Source organism: Eutrema salsugineum, unplaced genomic scaffold (genome assembly GCF_000478725.1).
Source record: "Eutrema salsugineum unplaced genomic scaffold, Eutsalg1_0 scaffold_7, whole genome shotgun sequence".
Taxonomy (NCBI): Eukaryota; Viridiplantae; Streptophyta; class Magnoliopsida; order Brassicales; family Brassicaceae; genus Eutrema; species Eutrema salsugineum.
This window is the reverse complement of record NW_006256486.1, coordinates 807,699-830,222: the sequence shown is the minus strand read 5'-3', so window position 1 is coordinate 830,222 and position 22,524 is coordinate 807,699. Positions and strand designations below refer to the sequence as shown.

At 35.6% G+C, this 22,524-nt stretch overlaps 6 protein-coding genes across 7 annotated transcripts; 3 read left to right on the top strand and 3 right to left on the bottom strand.

Annotated features, from left to right (window-relative positions):
- Nucleotides 1–89: 89 nt before the first annotated feature.
- Nucleotides 90–1,067, top strand: LOC18010459 (RING-H2 finger protein ATL60). Its single transcript, XM_006392685.1, has one exon. It carries the CDS (start codon nucleotides 90–92, stop codon nucleotides 1,065–1,067), a length of 978 nt encoding a protein of 325 aa, XP_006392747.1.
- Nucleotides 1,068–1,806: 739 nt separating this feature from the next.
- On the bottom strand, nucleotides 1,807–2,960 carry LOC18010472 (F-box protein At1g53790). Its single transcript, XM_024150310.1, has 2 exons — nucleotides 2,747–2,960; nucleotides 1,807–2,246 (listed from the first exon to the last, which is right to left on the bottom strand). The coding sequence occupies exons 1-2, from the start codon at nucleotides 2,958–2,960 to the stop codon at nucleotides 1,807–1,809; spliced, it is 654 nt and encodes a 217-aa protein (XP_024006078.1).
- A 5,090-nt stretch (nucleotides 2,961–8,050) lies between these two features.
- Nucleotides 8,051–11,298, top strand: LOC18010471 (pectinesterase 2). The gene is made up of 3 exons (XM_006392683.2): nucleotides 8,051–8,656; nucleotides 9,255–9,711; nucleotides 10,607–11,298. Exons 1-3 carry the CDS (start codon nucleotides 8,051–8,053, stop codon nucleotides 11,296–11,298), a joined length of 1,755 nt encoding a protein of 584 aa, XP_006392745.1.
- A 1,406-nt stretch (nucleotides 11,299–12,704) lies between these two features.
- On the top strand, nucleotides 12,705–15,277 carry LOC18010609 (pectinesterase 1). Its single transcript, XM_006392682.2, has 2 exons — nucleotides 12,705–13,944; nucleotides 14,404–15,277. Exons 1-2 carry the CDS (start codon nucleotides 12,864–12,866, stop codon nucleotides 15,078–15,080), a joined length of 1,758 nt encoding a protein of 585 aa, XP_006392744.1. The 5' UTR covers nucleotides 12,705–12,863; the 3' UTR covers nucleotides 15,081–15,277.
- A 523-nt stretch (nucleotides 15,278–15,800) lies between these two features.
- LOC18010570 (proteasome subunit alpha type-5-A) lies at nucleotides 15,801–18,207 on the bottom strand. Of its 2 annotated transcripts, none has more exons than XM_006392681.2 (10): nucleotides 18,114–18,207; nucleotides 17,944–17,996; nucleotides 17,728–17,809; nucleotides 17,218–17,298; nucleotides 16,932–17,045; nucleotides 16,760–16,861; nucleotides 16,535–16,593; nucleotides 16,335–16,437; nucleotides 16,170–16,235; nucleotides 15,801–16,094 (listed from the first exon to the last, which is right to left on the bottom strand). In XM_006392681.2, exons 2-10 carry the CDS (start codon nucleotides 17,955–17,957, stop codon nucleotides 16,002–16,004), a joined length of 714 nt encoding a protein of 237 aa, XP_006392743.1. In that variant the 5' UTR covers nucleotides 17,958–17,996; nucleotides 18,114–18,207; the 3' UTR covers nucleotides 15,801–16,001. The 2 variants fall into 2 exon arrangements, with proteins under 2 accessions (XP_006392743.1, XP_006392742.1); XM_006392680.2 differs by having other exon boundaries at nucleotides 17,944–18,017; nucleotides 18,114–18,204.
- A 1,087-nt stretch (nucleotides 18,208–19,294) lies between these two features.
- On the bottom strand, nucleotides 19,295–21,512 carry LOC18010674. Its single transcript, XM_024150210.1, has 6 exons — nucleotides 21,431–21,512; nucleotides 20,928–21,347; nucleotides 20,732–20,810; nucleotides 20,159–20,630; nucleotides 19,999–20,080; nucleotides 19,295–19,522 (listed from the first exon to the last, which is right to left on the bottom strand). The coding sequence occupies exons 1-6, from the start codon at nucleotides 21,497–21,499 to the stop codon at nucleotides 19,295–19,297; spliced, it is 1,350 nt and encodes a 449-aa protein (XP_024005978.1). The 5' UTR covers nucleotides 21,500–21,512.
- Between the last annotated feature and the right edge of the window lie 1,012 nt (nucleotides 21,513–22,524).

Below are 22,524 nucleotides of genomic sequence, written 5' to 3'. Positions count from 1 at the left end.
TTTCCTTTCTTTCCACGCAAAAAGTCTGAGTTTTTTTCCCCCTTTAATTTGACCTATAATTCATTAGGGTTTCACCATTTGTCAGCGACATGGACGAAGAATCTGCTTCTAATAGTTCCGTCTTCAGAAACCTTGAAGGAGAAGAGATGATGGGAAAATTAATTCTATTCGCAATCGTATCACTTTTCACAGCGATTCTATTCCTCCTCTTGCTTCATCTCTACGCTAGGCTCTTCTGGTGGCGTGTGGAACAACATTTCAACCTAAACCTAATCCAATCCGACGATCCTGGCTCAACAGTCATCGGCCGTAACCATCAACGACATCGTTTCATCTTCGCTCAAGTTCAAGAAGATCCTCCTCGCAACGCAGGTCTCGATTCTTCTCTTCTCCAATCGATCCCTGTTGTCGTTTTCAAGTCACGAGACTTCAGCGACGGGCTAGAATGCGCCGTTTGTCTCACCGATCTCGTTGACGGCGATAAAGCTAGGGTTTTGCCAAGGTGTAACCATGGGTTTCATGTTGATTGCATCGACATGTGGTTTCAGTCTCATTCCACTTGTCCTCTCTGTAGAAACACGGTTGGGTCTGTGGAAGAGACGACACGTGGAGGAAGTGAGGGTTTGTCTCAAAATCAAAACTTTGAATCTGGGCATTCGAGTAATCAACATAATCCATCACAAGATCAGAGCCCTGTTCTTGGGGTTTCGACAGAACCTCTGAGTTTTCCGACAAATGTACTCGTTTGGGGTGATCACAATCAAGTTAGAAGTGCAGGTCTCATAGTTACTGAAGATCTTGGTTCTGGAAATTCTGCGGATTCTTCTAACGATCATCAACCTGAATCCACTAGTTCAAATAGTTGTAACAGAGCACAACAAGTAACGGCGATTGTGGTGGATATTCCGGTGAATCAAAGTGAGAGCTTATCGGAGAGAATAGAAGAAGAGGAACCTAAGTCACCGATGTTCACGAGGTTAAGATCACTTAAGAAGTTTTTGAGTAGAGAGAAGAAAGGTGTGGTTTGCATTTCTGGTTCAAGCGATACCAATAACAACAATGTTTGATTTCAAGAACATAGGAACCTTTCGAGATTAATTTATGTTTTGGTATGTTTTACGAAACGTGTGTACATACAGTTTCATTTATTGATTGGCTTTTAGTACTGAGTCGGACAAGAATCAGAGCTAGTAATTTGAAGAAAAAATATATCAAGACTGGATTAATAAACTTAACAAATAACTAGTACACGAATAGGAGCCTCAATTGATTTACTCATTTGAAAGAATAAACTAGAGTAGACAAAGCTCTATGTTTAGTATTGTACAGAAGTTCTCTTTACAAATTAGTATCTTGAAATATATGTATGCTTATGGGAAATCTCGAAATCATCGAGAATGTATGCATTGGTCCTATTTGTGATAAAATGTTTAGTATATATCGGTTTTCTGTATACGAGAGGAATGTGATATAACCATATATCATTCCATATAAATTTGATTAACATCATCATTGATTATTTTTCTGATTGGTTGATGGGATGTTGAGTCTAAAAGTGGACTCAGTACATATAGATTCCAGCGAGAGATGATGAGATGAGGACACACGCTCTCTTGGGATTTGATTTTTACGTTTTATGTTCTGTATGTAAAAGGTTCTTTAATAAATAGAAAAACCAAATATTGTACTATGAGGATTGTCATTAACAAACACCCAAAACTTTTAGCCAAAAACCAATCAAAATAAGTAACAAAAGAAAATAGAAGAGTTTCAAATAAGATGGTAAATTTACAAAGCACCTACTTTTTAGGTAAGTAAGTTTGGTTTCACATTCTCTACATATTCTTGAAAGATGTAAACCCTATGATTTTGAAACTTTTCAAATCCTTGGATTTCAGTTCTTGTCAAAGTTTTGCTGTCGAGGTTGTAGTAGAAAACGTAGAAAGGGTCTGACAGAAAGTACGCTGAAAACACAATATCACCAGTACCAGTCAGTCCAATAATATGTACTGAGGTTTCGTCAAATATACTCTTCCACAGAGGAGAAAATTCGTAAATAATCTTTGACCATTTATGTTTCCCAGCATCTTCTAGAATCCACAACTCAAGAAATCTATGAAAGCCATATGTAAACTTAGCCACACCTAATTTACCCTTGTAGTTGATTAAAGTACAAGAATAATATATCGACATGGCTTCATCTTTGTCGATAAAGCTGAATATCTCAGACCTAACATCAAAGCAAACTATCATAGTCACCGCTGAATTCGAGGAAAGGCCACAGCTGCCAGAACAATAATACAAAACACCATTAAAACATATCACATTATCCAAAGGATAATGAGGTCTGCAACACTTAGTTTTTCTCCATATATGTTTTCCATTCCCTAATGTCATAACTCGATGTTCTTGGGGTATATTGTGTACTTTAGAATAATACCAAGTCATACACAATACCTTGAACTGTTTTTTGATCGGATCATATCCAATAAAATAGCTTCTCTTGTCTATCCTCTCCATTCTCACTTCTGGTAAGGTTATAGACTCTCCCGTGATGGGATTACAAATCATCGCCATGGATTGTGTCTTCCTCTGCTCGTGACGACAGATCAATCCATCTAAATGGTTAAAAAATTTCTGGAGTAATCCGTGGGGAAATAGGCACGACGATCAACAAAATCAAGAGATGGTCTCTTATTAGGGTTTGTAGTATGAAGTGATGTGTAGAAGACTAATTTGCCATCACCAACTTGGAAAGCGAAGAGAAGCAGTGGACGAGCTAAAGACTTAGTCAGAAACAGCTCCGTGAAATTCGGACGGCGAAGTAGCGATCTCCAGAATTTGGACACGCAGCGAAATCTAACTATAGACTTTGATGAGACTCTCAAGAATATTTCGATAAGAAGATCAACTGGGATTTGGTCTGAGCATCCTGAGACGTTCTGCTTCAGTTTTTTCATGGATTCCGGATTAGCTACGTTTAAACCCTAGCTTTTTGGCTATAGACGAACGAAAACGACTCTGGCTCTCTTTGCTTTTCTTCGGGTCAACTTGATGTATATATATACTTTAAGTTTTGAGCAACCTTTTAATCCCAAATATTAAATACGGAAAACCAACTCGGAAAAGGAAAAGACAGGGCTCGGACTAGAATTGTCCTAAAATCGAATGATCAGAAAAGAGAGTATATATATGACTTGTCACCCACGTAAAGGTATATGATTTGCATATTTGTGTAAATCGAATATGAAAACTTGGTAAAATTATATATTCAATGGAATCACTCCCAATAAATAAATATGTCAGTAAAGATTAATTGATTTAAGAACCTAAGATAGTAAGAGCATCTCCATCAGGGTTTTTAAATCTGTTTTGTGGCTAGGTGTCATAGGTATGAGGATTAAAAAAATAGTTTTAGTTCAATTTTGCTAAGGAGTGCTCCTTATATAAGGAGCTGAAGAGACTATCTTTTAATACACGTGGCAGCTGGTTATTGATCGTTTCATTTTTTTCTTTTTACACAAACATAAAAACACTAATAGACATCAAAAACACATAATTTCTTAGCTTTTTCTCTTTCTTAAAAAAATTACTAAACTATTCCTAAGAAACCTAACATAGATAACACTAATGGAAATGTTCTAAGATCCTAGGTTAGGGAACTTTAGAAGCTTCATGCACCCGTTGGGATCTCTCAATGAATCTTTCATATTAAAAAAACAAACATAATTAACGTGAAAATTCAAATTGAAATGTGATAAAACTGGACGTGAATTGAAACTTCATTTTTTTTTTATGACAGCGCTTAAATTAAAATTTTTATGCCAAAACAGAGATGTGCTTGGTTTTTGTTCAACCAAAAAAATCAGTGATGCAGTGACCTTTTTTGTTGAATATAGCTAGACTACAAAAATCGAGCTCTATTGATAACCTCCTTTTTTCCAACTGACAACATATTTTCTCAATACTCTTCATGTCGTAATTCTGTTTTTTTTTTAATCGTCTATTAAAATAGACTATGAGAACTATAGATTATGAGAACTATTATGAGGACAATTTTACAACTGACAATTCATCCATTCCAAATAATTCACGCAGCCTGGGACCACCACGAATGACTTTCCTTGCACCATGCTGAAAATTTCCTTATAAGCTTGCTTCCATAATAACCTTTAGTCGACCACTTGACCACCACGAATGACTTTCCTTGCACCATGTCGTAATTCTTTGTAACTAATATTGTGGGTTAATTAAATAGCGTGTTTTCGACCCCAAAAAGATAAATAAATAAATAGCGTGTGAACGACTTTGAAATCCCTCGCTTTAGGACATAATTAGTCAATTTCGACATTTTTTCAACTATATATATCCATCTAGCATAAAACCAGTGTATTCATACTTATGATTTTACTATATGTGAATCACAAAACGTGCTTAATGATTGGTGCATGTATCTGAAATGAAGAACCACCCAATAATGTAAACTAAACTTTGAGTTCTATCATTTTCTCTGGGATATACTGTAACAGATTGGATAGATCCTTCTTCGATGTTTCTTCAAGGATTCACTATTTATATGTCCTAAATTTTTCCGACACGTTGTTACTTGTTACATTAATTCATTATTTTAATATTTCATCCGTTTTAATTGTTAATTATTTTGTAAAATATTTTGTTCAAAAAAGTTAAATATTTTCAACTTTGTATGTGTAGTTATTGCTAATTTTCTTAATTTATCTTTATTGAAGGAAATGTGAAGGAGATATGAGGCGAGCCTTGAATTTATACGCATGTTGCTTGCTCTGTTTCGGATGGTTATATATATATATATATTTCTTTCACGAGCAAATCTGCTTGAATATCTGTAAAAAAAATACCAATTGTATCGACAGTCAAATAAAAGATGATTCCTCGTTTCCATATCAGAGTTGCATATATAGAACACATACCAGATTACAATGTCTTGTTAACGGACAATGGTTAAGAACAAAATAACAATATCTTGCAAGTAGGGTCCTTGATTATGGTCGTGGTTTAGAATGGATAACATTGTCCGTTTATAAAATTGTCTTTTGTAATAATTTTCATAATTTGTATATCAATTTCAAAACAATATTTCATTTTTTTCCCAGTCCACCGTATGTCAATGTAAGTTTTTCTCATCTACTTTAATTGATGATGTAAAAAGATATATACATTCAGACTCATATTTACGGGTGTCTAGGATATAACCAATCTTAAGAAAATCAATAGGTTAACAGGTAACTTAACAAAATACGTTATAATATGCTGTGGCCAAAAACAAATAAAAGAGAGAAAACAGTCGTATTAATGTATGTCTGTTTTCTTTTTGAAAGCATAAAAGAAAACAACAACAATAACAACAACAAAAATGAGATAGTATACAAGTAATAACTAATAATTACGCTGTACTAAATGAACAATTATTCAGTGATTAGATTTTGAAATAAACGAGCGCGATTTACGGAGATATTTGCGATCATAAAATTCTACGTACAGCCTTATACCAACGGAAAATCTAAAAAAATAATGAAAATTCAATAATTTCATGACATTACGGATATAATTACGACGGATGATTTGTCAATGCATCCAGCCACCGCACAACCTTTCGGCGATATAATTGATCGTCTTCTTTTTCTGTCAACCCATAACTGATTATTTTTAACTCAACCCATAATTAATGATCGTGTATTAATTTAACGGATTCACAATGTTTCAATAACTACTATTTGATTAACAATCAAAGAAAGAGTAGAAAAATAATTAGATACATTAACATAGTAAGAAATGGAAATTAGACTTTCAAAAAATGGTCGTCGTCTCTAATAACTAAAGTTGAATTTGGCTTAGCTGAATCTTTCTGGCGTTGTCAAACTGTGGGTGTCCAACAGGCAACATTCACGTGGTCCGTTCTCAATATACCCCAACACTGACATTAAAATTATATTTTTCTCTTTGGTAAAAGTATCATCGATCTTTATTATTGAATTAGATAAACTAATATATTTATGATTTGTTCTATCTACTAATACGAGGTGGATCGTTCATTAGTCTAAAAAAATATATTTGTGAAGATAGGCTAAGGTATGATAATGTAAGAGTGTCGAAGTCTTTGGTTCAATAGTTAAAATTCAAATTAAGATATCATTGCCAATATAGGTTCCGAGTACGAGGAGGAACCAAAAGACGATAATGCCTTTTTTTGCATTATTTTTTATACGTTCTGTTCCATTCAGTGTGATCACAGATCATAATAGAAATTTGACCTTTTCTGAATCCTAACAAACTACAAGACACGGACAGAATGTAGAGTCCTTGCAGTATCCTGAAACTTTTTTATATAGAAATACTCTCGTCTCATGGAATATTAATGTAGATGAATAATGAATGATAAGTAAACATAGGATCCGTAATGCAAACAAAAAAAATATCACTCAAAATCCGAACTAAAAAGATTCCGATTGTATCAATTAACAAGAAGATGAATCCCGTGACAGTCCTGCATCCTATAGTAGACAGCAAAAACGAACAATAATTTATTCACTCTTTTTGACGATTTTTTACTCTTTCTTCTAAGTTATTGTTCGGTGCCAACGAAACGATGATACTTCATGCTTAACTGTTTACTAGGGATTTTCTTTTATACGTGACAACTAGAAAATATCTTAGTCGTTCTATACAAGAAAGTAATAACATCATGTATGTTTTTCAAAGTGATCCATTTCATTTCATGACACTAATTTTCAAAGTACCTACCGGCTACCGCCTTTTTATTTCTGCAGATAATATTTTTTATGTAATTGTATATTTATCTAAACATATATTATTTTGACAAAAAGAAAAAAATCAGAATGGCTAGTATTTGAACGTTTTACATGCAAACTGCAAATCCAGGCTATCCAGCGACATGTACAGACTTTCATAGACTTTCATTACAGTTTACTAGCCATTTTTAATAAGGAAAATGGAATATTTCAAAATCAAGAAAAGAATGTTCCTGCAGTTGTGAATCCTAGAGTAAGTGATAAGTCTGTCACTATAATAATAAAACAAAAATAATATATATATATATATATATATATCATTAAAGAATATTTGTCGTTTCCAATTACATCCAAAAATATACATTTTTCTTAGCATAAAATCCGGGAAACAGCATGTGATGAATTAGGAAATATTTAAAGTTTATAGTTGTCGAAGAAACATTTTTAATTTTCTAATTCATGATCAATATTTACAATAAGAAAAGAAATACAATTTATTATAAGACCAAAACGTATTAAAATGAAAGACAGTTTTCGTCAATACTTTTTACTTCGATATAATTCCAAGTTTCGAAAATTTCGAGCCGGAAACGAAAAAACAAAATGTATAAATCGATTTAGGTTGTGTAATCCACATAACTAAAAGTCTAAATCAAATGGACAGTTCCATTGAAATATCCTTCCATAGATCAAATCATTATGCAAATGTATTATGTTGCCTCAGGTTTTATAAATTTATGACTTATGAGTATCATCGTGGACGAGACTCGAGAGTGGTCGCTTGACTCGCTTCTTGCTTCTCGGGACGGAAAATAACGCATGTTCAGACAAATCAAGCAAATTACATTCTAGATGATTAGAAAATGATGATATAAATTAATTCAAAATTATTTGTAAATTTTATACGAGATAAGTAGATAACTATCCTTGAAATATTATGATATCGAAGAAAGTGGGCCTAAGGAAGTTTGAAAATATACCACATAAATAACTAATTATTTCATAATTTGTGTGGCAAGGAAAGTAAATTAACCATTACAAAAGAGAAACATAATTTATATTTTATAAGGAGAATGTTGAAAATGTTGAAAATGTACCACTCAACAACTCACATAATTAATACATACAGGCAAGCAAGTATAACATTACAGAAGAAATTAGTTTTAAAATTACATACTTTTTCATATATCTCGAAACTCAACAATATAAAAACCCTATTCCACCGTCTTTTATGTCCTCACAGACAACCATTGCCAAACAAAATGGCACCATCAAAAGATTTCATATCCAAATTCTCAGATTTCAAGAACAACAAGAAACTCGTATTCTCCTCCGCCGTCTTAGCCTTGCTGTTATTTGCCACCGTCGTTGGAATCGCCACCACAAAGGCGAACCATAACAATAGCCAAAAAACCAAAACCCTCTCTCTAACATCACACGCCGTTTTAAAATCCGTTTGCACCTCAACTCGTTACCCGGAGCTCTGTTTCTCCGCCGTGGCATCCACCGGCAAAAAACTGACGTCACATAAAGACGTCATCGAAGCGTCACTGAACCTAACCACAAACGTCGTGAAACACAATTACTTCGCCGTCAAGAAACTGATAACGAAAAGGAAAGGCGGCTTGAGGGCGCGTGAGGCAACGGCGCTTCACGATTGTTTGGAGACTATCGATGAGACGTTAGATGAGCTCCACGTGGCGGTGGAGGATCTTCATCAGTATCCAAAGGGAAAATCTTTGAGGAAACATGCCGATGATCTCAAAACACTCATTAGCTCAGCCATTACTAACCAAGAGACTTGCCTTGACGGCTTCTCCTACGACGACGCCGATCGAAAAGTTCGCAAGGCCTTAATGAAGGGGCAGGTACTTTTTTTTCTTTCAATGTTTCAAGAAATAATTACATCTAAATGCTTACAAAGTTCTGTTATCTGCTTTTTTCAAAAAAAAAGAGGTCAAATTTAGTATGAGAGTGAAATGATTGTTCGGATTTGAAAATATTAAGATTTTGTGTTCTGAGCAATTCTATTTTTGCAAACAGAAATAATAGACTATGTATATTAACAATACTGTTTTCCTCTTATACATCAATTTCATGCCCACCTCTTCAACAAAAAAAAAGTATTAAAAACGCAAAGAAATTTATCGATGACTAATATGCATGAATTTTTTGTTTTTAATCTACGCTAATTGGTTGGATTTCAACACAGTTATTTATCAAATATAAAACATGAATGATTAGTATTCTTGTCAGAATTATAAATAATATTATTAAGAACTAAATCGTAACATTAACTTTGAATGACGAGTTGCCCAACATAAGAGTTACTCGGAGAAAAACATACAATGATCAGTCGTCAATAATTATAGTAGTATTTCTCAATGATACATGTACATCATGTCTTTCACTCGAATAATAACAAAATGTAGTTAAGAGCTTATATCATTGAACCCATCAAAACAGGTACACGTGGAGCACATGTGTAGCAACGCACTAGCAATGATCAAGAACATGACAGATACCGACATAGCCAACTTCGAGCTAAAAGATAGGTCCACCTCCTCCAACAACCGCAAGCTCAAAGAGGTCACAGGCGACTTAGACGGAGAAGGATGGCCAAATTGGTTATCTGTCGGAGACAGGAGGCTTCTTCAAGGGTCAACGGTGAAGGCTGACGTCACAGTGGCGGCTGACGGAAGCGGTGACTTTAGGACGATTGCGGCTGCGGTAGCGGCGGCGCCGGAGAAGAGTAATAAAAGGTTTGTGATACATATAAAAGCAGGAGTTTATAGAGAGAATGTGGAAGTGACGAAGAAGAAGAAGAATGTAATGTTTTTGGGAGATGGGAGAGGGAAAACTATCATCACCGGAAGTAGAAACGTCGTTGACGGAAGCACCACTTTCCACTCCGCTACCGTTGGTAAATAACTTTTTATACTCTTTTTTTTCCAACTCTAGAGAAAATAAATAATTTCTTCAATTATGTTAATTTTAAAGAATATTCATAATTTAGGGTTTCAAATATATGACATTTTATGTTTTGTTTTCTAAATTTTCAAAATAACTCCAAAAATACCACGTAAAAATAATAGCTTAATTATTGTGGTGCTAAAATTTGTTTTTATGGTATTTTAGTGTAAAGGTTATAATTCTATATTACATTATCCAATTTTGTGACAAGATAGAAGAATTTCCATTTTTCCGTTTTTTTTTGTTTTCTTTGCTTCTGCTAGAATTTATATTCCAAATATATAACATTTTGTGTTTTGTTTTCTAAATATATAATATTTTGTGTTTTGTTTTCTAAATTTTCAAAATAACTCTAAAAATACCACGTAAAATAAGAGCTTAATATTTTGGCGCTAAAATTTGTTTTTATGGTATTTTAGTGTAAAGGTTATAATTCTATATTAATATTAGCCAATTTTGTGAAAAGATAGAAGAATTTCCATTTTTTGTTTTTTTTTTTGTTTTCTTTGCTTCTGCTAGAATTTATATCCCAAGTCTTTATCAATGTTTTCGTTGTTTCCATTTTATGCACTTTCGTTTTTATTGTTTATGTTACTTTTAAAAGTAAAAACAATTTAGGGGGAATGAAGTATTAACTGCAAAGCCAGTTTGGTCGGTTTTATACTAAAATTTGGATAGACCTTTTTGTTACACTGGATAGACCATTTTTGTCCATTATAGACTTTCGGTATACGTACTACGTAATATCACATGAGAGACATTTGCAGATATGGACAAAATAAAATAAAGACACATACGTAACGTTTTGATGTAAATGATGACGTGGACTAATTATGTGCATGTAGCTGCCGTCGGCGAGAGATTCCTAGCGCGTGACATCACTTTCCAAAACACGGCGGGTCCGTCGAAACATCAAGCGGTGGCTCTCCGGGTCGGGTCGGATTTTTCCGCTTTCTACAACTGCGACATGTTAGCTTATCAAGACACACTTTACGTTCACTCAAACCGTCAGTTCTTCGTGAAATGTCACATAATCGGAACCGTCGATTTCATCTTCGGAAACGCAGCCGCGGTTTTCCAAGACTGCGATATAAACGCACGCCGACCAAATTCGAACCAGAAAAACATGGTCACGGCTCAAGGTCGATCCGATCCGAATCAAAACACTGGGATTGTGATTCAGAATTGTCGGATTGGTGCCACGTCTGATCTTTTGGCCGTGAAAGGAAGTTTTCCGACTTATCTTGGTCGTCCTTGGAAGCAATACTCGAGGACGGTGATAATGCAATCGGATATCTCCGACGTGATCCGACCCGCAGGGTGGCTTGAGTGGAGCGGGAGTTTTGCGTTGGATACTCTGACTTATAGAGAGTATTTGAATAGAGGAGGAGGGGCTGGAACTGCAAATAGAGTGAAGTGGAAGGGCTTTAAGGTGATTACGAGTGTTACAGAGGCTGAGCAATATACGGCTGGTCAATTTATTGGTGGTGGAAGCTGGTTAGCGTCGACCGGTTTCCCTTTCTTGCTAAGTCTTTAAAACAAAAAAGAAAAGAGAATTGAGTTTATTAACTTATCTTCCATTATTAATCAATAAATTATAAAATCACTTCTATAAGATTAAAGCTATGCCAAAATTTGGTTTTACCACTCGTTGGATTTAAGGCCCCAAGGAATTTAGATGGATATGGAGATGGCACTTGTTAAAAAGCACATATGGCCAAATCAATGTTGCCAAGATAATGCTCATTTTTCTTCAAATTTATCTTTATTTGTAGACGATTTCATGTGCTTGTTTCCAATATATAGTTGATACATGTACAGATAACTACTTGAATTGTAAAGAGTGTTGAGTTTGAATTTGTGTTGTTTACCCTTACAACTTTTGTGCTTAAGCCAAATATATAGCATCTTGAGATTACCTTTACTTATGAGTAATGAATGATCCGAAGGCATGTTATTGCGGCACCTGATTAGGATCAAGACGACAAAAACTAACATAATAGAGATTATTATCAAGTTTAATAATCAAATAGGTACAAATTAATCATGAATCTCCACATGCAAATAGATCACTCACATAGTCATATTGTTATAAAACAAGAAAACAAGCAAACAAAATAGATCACGCACGTACACTCGTACACTCACCACAATAGCATCATACTGATCTAAACCAAACCCAAACCGAGATCCATAGTTTATTATAGTTCCAGAAGAGAAAAAAAAATAATCAATGCAAAACAAACCCATAATGGTATGGCTCAGGGCATACAGAACCGGACTATACCCGGTTTGACTGGTTGATTTGAAATTATCAAGTAAGGTAACCGGGAATCATGTGTTTCAGAAGCCCAATCTTGGTGCTGTCACTTGTCGAATTTAAGGCCTCAAGAGATTTAGATTGAGACGCCACTTATTAGACAAGCACATGGCCATTTCAATGTTGCGAGATAACGTTCTTTTCTCTTCGATTCTTTTTGTTTGTATACGTTTTTATGTGTATTTTTCTTCCTTCTAATGTGTATACTTGAAAGATGTACCAGTAGACACTTAAATTGTGAAGAGTGTTCACATTCTCGTGGCCCTATACTACGAAATAAAGAGTTTTGACTTTGACTTATATTTATGTTTTTACCGTTAAGATCCTTTTGTCTACCAAATAGTGTCTTCTTGTTAACTTTAATTATGAGTTATGATCTGTTACAAGACATGATATTGTTGCACTTGATTGGGGAGACAAAAAAAAGTTACATAATGGTAATTTTTTTATATTTTTTTCATTTTTTTGAAACATATAATGGAGATTATAATTTATAATCAAGTTGAATTAGTTAAATAATTACAACGTAATCATGAATCTCCACATGCAAATAGATCAACTGTCACACACTCACACAGCCGAGAAAGCACCATGGAATTAGCGAGTCACGTTCATAGATTCACATTCACTCTTCTACACTTTATATTTATAAAAAGACAACAACACATGTCTCTCTGACATTAACAAAAGAACATAACAAACAAACCCCCAAAAAAATCTTAGTTTTTAGAAAACCCAGAAACCTAAAAAAAGGAGCTTGCTTTAAGCCACTTATAGGATTTATGGATTCTGTGAATTCCTTCAAAGGATATGGGAAAGTAGACGAAGCTCAAGATTTAGCTTTGAAGAAAAAGACAAGAAAGCGTCTAATTATACTATCAGTCTCCGTCGTAATCCTCGTCGCGGTAATAATCGCCGCCGTAGTCGCCACCGTCGTTCACAACAAGAAAAAAAACTCGTCCGAGTCAACACCGAGTTCACCTTCCGAGTTATCACCGTCCACTTCACTTAAATCCATTTGCAGCGTGACTCGTTTCCCTGAATCTTGCTTCTACAGTATCTCAAAGCTTCCGTCTTCCAACACAACAGATCCAGAGATTCTCTTCAAGCTCTCGCTGAAAGTAATCATCGACGAGCTCGATTCGATTTCCGATTTACCGGAAAAGCTATCCAACGGCACCAAAGACGAGAGGATCAAATCGGCGTTAAGGGTTTGCGGGAATCTCATCGAAGATGCGTTGGATCGACTCAACGACACCGTTTCCGCCATGGACGCGTTCGACGACGGTGAGAAGAAAACTCTAACCTCGTCGAAAATCGACGATCTCAAAACATGGCTAAGCGCAACGGTCACGGATCACGAGACGTGTTTCGACTCGATAGACGAGTTGGCTCAGAACAAGACAGAGTACGCGAACTCGACGATTACTCAGAATCTGAAATCCGCCATGAGCAGATCCACGGAGTTCACAAGCAACAGTCTTGCGATCGTGTCGAAGATCCTCGCTGCGTTAAGCAATTTGGGGATTCCGATTCACGGAAGAAGACGGCTTTTGTCGAATCAGCAGCCGGAATGGGCGAGACGGAGGTTGTTGCAGACAGAGAATTTGAAGCCTGATGTGACGGTGGCTGCTGATGGATCCGGCGATGTGAAGACGGTGAACGAGGCGGTGTTGAAGGTGCCGAAGAAGAGTAAGAAGGTGTTTGTGATTTATGTGAAAGCTGGAAGGTATGTTGAGAACGTGGTGATGGATAAGAGTAAGTGGAATGTTATGATCTTCGGCGACGGCAAAGAAAAGACCATTATTTCCGGCAATAAGAACTTCATCGACGGGACTCCTACTTATGCAACGGCGACGTTTGGTAAGTCTTCCTCTCTTGCTGCCTTGTTTTTAGTTCTTAAAGGGCTTATTAGAATGGCAAAATTTGATTTTATAACCAATTGAGAAATGTTTGAAGAAAAAAATGTTACCTTTAAGCCATTATTAGCTATCTATTCCCATTGCGTTTCTTAAATTGAGTTGATTTAGAGGTCAAATTTTGATTTGATTTGGGAAAGAACAAAAAAAAAGTCAGAAAGGACTTTTGACTTGAGAGAGTTGAGATAAAAAGGAAATTCAGTTCTGGTTTGGTTCGGTTCAGATTCCACGTATTAAGCTCAATTCGGATCAGTTTGGACTTTGGATTGATCCACTCTTATTAGTTTGATTCTTTTGTTTTGTGTCTTTATATTTTCACTCAATTTTTGGTTTAGTATTGTTTAATCTTAGAACGATGCTTTCCCAAGATTTTTTGAGTCACAATTTTATACTTTACACGCAGCTATACAAGGGAAAGGATTTATAATGAAAGATATCGGAATCATAAACACCGCCGGAGCAGAGAAACACCAGGCGGTGGCATTCCGATCAGGCTCCGATTTCTCCGTTTATCACCGATGCTCTTTCGACGGTTATCAAGACACTCTTTACCCTCACTCCAACCGCCAGTTCTACCGCGACTGCGACGTCACCGGAACGATCGACTTCATCTTCGGCAGCGCCGCCGTCGTTTTCCAAGGCTGCAAAATCATGCCACGTCAGCCACTTCCGAGACAGTTCAACACGATAACCGCTCAGGGCAAAAAAGACCCGAACCAAAACTCCGGTATGTCGATTCAGCGGTGCACCATCTCCGGCAACGGCAATGTCACAGCTCCGACGTATCTTGGCCGGCCGTGGAAGGAGTTTTCCACGACGGTTATTATGGAGACGGAGATTGGACCGGTGGTTCGACCTTCTGGGTGGATGTCTTGGGTTTCCGGCGTTGACCCGCCGGCGAGTATTGTGTACGGTGAGTATAAGAATACGGGTCCCGGGTCGGATGTGGCCCAGAGAGTTAAATGGGCCGGGTATAAACCGGTTATGTCGGCGGAGGAGGCAGCCAAGTTTACGGTGACTACGCTTTTACATGGCGGTGATTGGATACCGGCGACGGGAGTGACGCATCAGCTATCTTAATTAAAGTGACATAATGAATACTTGGATTTTTAGATTTTTTTTTATATGAAAACATCCGCCAAATTTTACCAACATTTTGTTTATTTGACACGGTTGTATTGTATGGTCTGTTCTTTGCCCGAATTAGCAGTATTTTGTGTACTTTTTATTCTTGACTTTTGAGGTGAAAAATGATCAGAGCTACAAAGTATACGCAATATTGGTATATACTGGTTTGTTGTCTACATCTCTCCCACATTATGGTTACACGAGCTAACACTAATACAACTTACGATGGTACATAGTTATTTTCATCACAATAGATTATCCTATAAATGAATTTCTTCTCTTCTTTTAAATATAAACTGTAACACCAATTGTGAAATCTTCTTATCTTTCATCTTCTAGATACAATGTAGCTAACTAACAACAAAAGGTACAAATTCACATAAATTTATTTTACGCAAACAAATTTACTTCTCTATTAGATGGTTTATTACTCTATTTATCTAATCTTTTCTGGCATATTTGTCTAGCTAATAGACTAACAGTATACATATCAGGAAACTAGTTAATGTTTTTTTTTCTTTCAGAAATGAAGAAGGTAAAGAACGTTCGTTTGCCTTTAGGATAATTTTCGATCATTATAAAATTGTTACTAGGGCCATATGGGCTCCGGGAGAGGACTAAAGCAAGGTCCATTACCGTGCTTCCGGCCAAGAGCAACTTATAAAACGCAAGTGATAAGAAGGGAAATTTCTGAGTCATAAAATCCGAGAGGTTATTGAATGACATGGGAGACGAAAGATTCTCTTACACAACAGAGTAAAATGTGACATGATCCATCAATCCAACAGACAAAGTGAAAGAAAAGTCTCTTGGCTTCAAAATCCAAAGTAGACACACGTCGGATGGATACATTACCCGATTACAGAATCTTCCTCATAGACGACTAATGACTGCTTCGACTTCTTGTGGAGTGTAGAGATGATAAGCTGGTGCTACCTTCGCAATGTCCACATTATTTGGAGTCACCTACACAGACCAAAACAATTAAATGGGATCAATATCTTGGGTAAATTGTATAGACTTAGATGGAAAAGTGTGTACCTTTTCTTCCATAACTTGCTTCAGGATCGATACAGCGATCGTCTCAGCTTCCTGAAGTGACAGATCCTGCAACAAGATAATGATGAAACGAAAGATTTTAATGGCAAAGTACGAGATGCATATCAAGTGATTGAGAAAACTATTGGAAAAGGTTCAAGTTACTACTTTGTTGAATTGCTCTTGAAGGGAACTATCAGCTCCTTCTGAGCCTGAACCAATTGCCTTTGCATTGCACTGCCAGAATGTCCCTGACGGATCCGTGTAGTACCTGTAACAAGACATAGTTATTTACACTGAGATCAACTAACTTCCTCATGAGTAAATCATATCAGTAGAAAAAAACATGTGAGAAGATAAGATCATACAAGCTCGGTCCGTTTTCATCATGACCAGCAATGAGAAGAGATACTCCGAAGGGCCGAGACTGTAGTAACATCCATGAAAAAAGAGAATCAGTATTCATATCAAAATGTCAGGACAAAGTATTCCTACTATCAAGGTCTTGTTATGGTAATCAATGATTTCTTTCAATCATATAGACTAAGCCGAGGGATGTGAAAGCAACAAGAGATTCCAGTTTTAATTATTACCATTGATTCTTCATCTCCTTCACCAAATCGTAAAGCCAGATCACACAGTGCTTGTGTTGTGGACTCCACAGTCATTGGCTCCCCATACGAGAATCTGTGGTTCTGTACCACAGCAAACAAGCAGTCAATAACATAAAAGATCTTTTGAAGCGAAAAGAAAAAGAAACCTCACCTGAGTCTCAACTCTTGCATGCTCAACAAGTGTACGCGCATCAGCAATTAAACCACTCATGGCACAACCAATATGGTCATCGATTTCCATAATCTTCTCCACACTGCTCGGCTCCTGAACAAAAAAAAAGGAAAAATGGGGTATGATTTCACCATAACTAACTTTACCATTTTTTCAGATTCCATGGTTAATGCTACATCAGAAATCAATTTATTGAATCAAAGAAAACCCAAAAAAATCAGAATTATTAAAGCAAAAAAAAAGAATATAATGTTAGCAACTAAACCAGTAAAGGCGACGTGATACGCTTCTCGACAGCAAGCACAACTCCCTCCTTTGTCTTTACTCCAATTGCAGTAGAACCAAGCTGCAATCATTTCACACTCGTCAGAGCCGCAAAATATAATCCTTACGCATTTGAAATCAAAACTTCAGCGATTAAACAAGGAAACGTGAACCAAAGTTTTGCAATAGTCTAAGCAATCAAAGAAACCCCCTAAATCGTTTTCCAGGGAAACAAAAACCTTCTTCAAATTTTCTCGATGCTACTAATTATTCCCGATAGCTTCAATAGCAACAATTCCTTAGATATCATGCAAATTACTATTCCAAGTCCTGTCCCAATGTACCACACTAAGTATTACAAGCGATTAAACAGTAAAGAGTGAGCCAAATTTTGCAAGAAACTGAGCAATCAAAGGAAACCATTAAATCGTTTTCCAGGGAAAACCCTTTCTTCAACTTTTTCTCGATTCCGCAACTATCTAATTTACAGGTAAACAAATGGAAAAGTTACCTTGATAGCTTCAATGGCATACTCGACTTGGAATAGCCTGCCTTCAGGAGAAAAAGTGTTGACTCCTCTGTCATACTCAGTCCTTCGAATAACAAAATCGGAAATTACGATAAGCAAAAACCACGACTGAAGCAAAAAAGACGAAAAATTGAAGTGAACCCAGAAGCAGAAGACTGTAGATTTGGGTTAAGACGGAGGAATAAATGATATAAATACCTAGTGAGAAACATCTTCTTCTTCCGCGACTTAGATCTGTAAAACCTTAGTGTCTACACAACAGAATCAAAACCCTACAAAAATAAGCGATCTTGATAAATCCAGAAACCTGGTAAGGGGGAAAAGGGGAATCGAATAACTAAGAACTTGTTGAGATTAGAAAATCACACCAGTCGATTGATCTGCGAATCGAAGAAACCGTAGCCTTTACCAGTTTGCTCTTCTTTTAGTTTTAGCTTCCGAGAACACTTCTTGAACAGCAAGTTAGATAGTCGAAACGCGACGTTTTATAATGGGCTTTAATAAGCCCAACTATCTTTGTAATGGGTCATAAGTAGGCTTTTACTTTTTTGTTCACTTTTTAAAAAAATTGTGAATTGCAAATTTTATAAATATTGGACTGGAATTTGAACATGTCCTTTATTATCTCAATGTCAATGTCAGAGTTGAAGTGTTGCAATAAAAGAAAGGACAAAATAGACAGTCTAAATAAATTTTTTTTGCCTGTACTCAAATAAATTTTTTCTTTTTGTTACAAATTAGTTCAGCGAGTAAAACCAAACAGAAAAGAACAAAAAGAAATGAAGGTGTTGGCTTGCAAAGTATAGGGAGGAAGAAAAGCTGTGACTTGTTGCGAGGCTTCTACTCCTTCCAGACGCAAAAGTTTGTCTGTGGCCAGTCTCTTATTTCTCTGTATTTAAACTTTTGCATGACAACAACAGCTCAAATTTAGTTAAACAAGAAAACAACAAGAACAAAACTCCATAAAATACAGAGAAAACAATAAGAGCTTCCACTAGTTAGTGTTTTTCTTTTCCTTTTTCAAAATCATTAGAATCTTTGGTATAACTTATCAAGTTTTAAATTCACAGATTCAAAACGTTTATTGGTAGCCTAAAATGATATATTGAAATTCTAATATGTCTTCAATATCGCAGTGAAAGATTCAAGACGCTTTTACCACAAATCATGATTTAAATCCAGAAAATTAAAAAAACAATTCAGAAAATTTATAATTCCATAAATTAATTGTTGAAACTAGTTTCTGTACTTTCAAAAAATTTAGTCAAATTTATTTTTTTAATGATTTTTTTGTCATGTACAACTCACACACACTTACTACGGAATTTGATATCGGATTATGCGGATTATGATATGATCTATTGGTTTTGTCACTCGGTTACATTCTCTTATTGATAACGAAATAGACTCCAACTCCAAAGAAACTGTCGAAGTTTTCTTTGAATAAAACAGTAAAAATTACACAAATATTGATAAATTCAAACACATAAACAGTAACTTCTTGTTTTTGTCTATTTGTATTTTTCACTTCTTTTTATCTTTTACTAAGTTAGCGACATGTATTATTATTGCAAGGAAGACAACCACATGAGCTACGGCCGGCAACCAAATAGCCACGGCGGTTTGTCAGCTTCCTAGCTGTCTCCGCCGCTCTCTGCATCTGCTCAGCATGTTGTTGCCTCGCCGTAGCTCTCCAATCCTCTGCTCTCCGGTGCACCGTATCCATTCTCTTCATCAATTTCTCCTCCAGATTTGATCTCATCTTCTGTATTTTCACCTAAAACAATAAAATAGCACCTCAAAAGACCACACACACTGACTAACTCTTGAAAAAAAAAGAATATATATTACTCAACTACAAATTTTGGACTTGTTTGATTAAATAGCTACATAAATTTTTATATAGCTAGATAATCAATTAATACTAGCTTAATCTAAGTCCAAACTCTACAATTTCCCAAGAGAGGAAATTACTTTTAAAGAAACACTGATCTTTTTTCACATGGGAGTTGCACAAATTACAAGTACAACTACAAAGCGAGTAGATGTCATCTCCTTTTTAAAAAATTAGAAACTCGAAGACTTTTGCTTCTAAAGTAACAAAGACTAGTCAATGAAGTCGTGAAGGACTTCGGACATTATCACATTACTCTAATGTTGGCTCGTGGCTCCACAAATCTGTTAGAACAGACCAAAACATCCGTATTTTATACGGTTCTGTCTCTAAAAATATACGTATTCGTATGCACATACCTCGAGTTTCCTGGATTGAGCTTCGGCTTTAGCATTTTGGAGATTAACCCATGCTTGAATTTTGGCTTCTTCCCTTTGATATCTACAAAAAAAAAAAAAAATCTACTTTTAATTTACTCAAATTCAAAATTTTCTAACTTCTTCAAGATTTTGTGTATACCTTTGGCAAAATTTGATCTTGTCGTCTTCATCATCCCATGAAGCAGCCTTAGATTCAGAGACACTTCTCCGTAACTCACTTTCCATTTCGAAATGTCTTAAGCTCTTCGATGTCTCTTCTTCTTCTTCTTCCCTCGAGTTCCAGTGACTGGTCACCGAGTTATAATACTGATTCGCTGCTGACCCACTGAGTCGAAGCTTGTCCGCGAACTCGGAGATATCTATGACGTTTTTGGTCTCTGTTAACGGACCGGACATTTTCGAAGGCGTGTTGTGTCTCGCCGGAGACATGCTTTTGAACGGCGTGTGACATCTTGAAGTTGTTACACTTCCGATTGGTGTCATCTCTGTTCCGATGTCTCTGTGCTGAATTTGAGCTTCTTCTTCCTCGTATCGGATAAATTTGTCGGAATCTCTGAATATAAACCCTTCCGTTGATGGGAGAATCTGTTGCACATCGTTCGCTAACTTATCTAACAGAACACAGAAAAAAAATTTTAACTGTCAATTTAAACCCAAAAAAAAAATCAAAACTTTAAAGAATCTATCAAAAGGGTTTCTTCTTTTTGTTTACCTTTAAGTATAAGATCTGGTGGAGATAATGAAACATTTTCCTCCGTAACCCTAGATTTCTCTGAGTATACAACTTCCACCTGCAGATTCCAAAAGGCCCACTCTTGAAATTCTTGATTCCACATTCTCGTTTAAAGATTCGAACTTTATCAAATTCCCAGTTCCAAAAATTTGGGTGTTTTTTTGAGAAAACAAACCTGGTGCTTAAACCCATCAAACTGGGAGTTGTTACTAATTTGACTGTTTTTGAAGGAATTTGCCGGAGATTCATGACCGGAGGTGACCCATTTCTCGGCATCAATCCATTTAGAAGGGAAGTTTCTTCTTCTACCAGAGACACTACTACTGAAGCTGAAGACTCCTCTTCCTGGAGTACAAGGAGAATCCATTAACATCACTCTTCTCTGTCCACTACTTCTTCCTTCTCCAATGCTCTTTTGTGATGAGAAACTCTGTCTCCTTTCATTTACCATCTCGCTGCTGCTACTGCTTTGGTTTGATGAAGTTGGCAGTGATTGGATGAAATCTGCAGTTTCTTTTAGTTTGATTCTGTCTATAAGTGAGTCATCTGCAAATGGGTTTGTGCTAATTCTTGGCTGAACACCTGAAGTTTTCTCCTGAAACAAACAAACAAACAAAGAGAGATTCAAGAACAAGCAAAGAAGAGAGCATTGAACATAAACGTCATTACTTCTTTTACCATATTAGGAGTAAACAGAAGCTGAGTTTGGAGATGGAGCTTAGTGCTGCCGTTTCTTGTGATGTCCATGGAGTTTTTTTTTCTGTTCTATTTTGTTTTTGTGATAGTTAGTTGTTGTCTATATCTAATGAGATATACTCTCTCTAGTTTATTTTCTGAATATTTACACACAGATTAAAAAAACCTATAAATGCTCAATTATTTACTGTTTATTTTTGTTAATTAAGTTACTTTTACAACTGATTTCATTATTTTTATTATTACATTTTTTTTTAACTGTGTATTAATGGAGTAAAGCAACATGCATTAATATTATTCATTCAATTTAAATAAGAGACATGCATTAATTAGACGTAGAAAATCAAATATTATAAAACAAGAAAAAAACCTAGAAAATCAACTATAATGAAAGAGAGAGAATATTGTTTTAAAAAGTGATGTAAAAGAAGTTGTAGGAAAATGACATTAGCTTTTTAGATGTCTATAGAAGGAAAAAGGCTTGACCAGTTTTTCATAATAGGCCATTGTCCAAAGGGTACTAGTTTCATGTAACTCAGTACACATTTAGATTTTTATTATTCTTTGCGTTCTTATATTATTTTCAACTAGTTTTTTTTGTTTGATATTATTTTCGACTTGTTTGTTCTTAGTACTCTTTGGGATTCTGATCGGGAAACACTATAGAATGACAGAACTGTGAAAAAAACATACTTTTTGTTCATTCAAATAACAGAATAATTGTATGTAAATTATTATTTTTGATTGATAAAACATTCTCTTACAATTTATCAGACAAAATCATCAAAGATTTCAAAGTTCAAACTTAAATAAACAGGCCTGGTGCAGAGCATTATCAAATCAGGTCATTTATTCGGGCCTCATAGTTTTAAGCTTCAATTTGTGTGAGAAGTTTTGTTTTTAATAACAAGAACAAGAAAAACGATGAAAACCGCACAAATTTTCTAGTTGAACTAACTATACTTTAGAGTTATTCACCCAAAAAAAAAGCTATACTTTAGAGTTTAGACTATTGAACCATATACGGATGGTAAGTTTAGTAAATTATGATTGGAATTGGTGAAGAAGAAAATAGT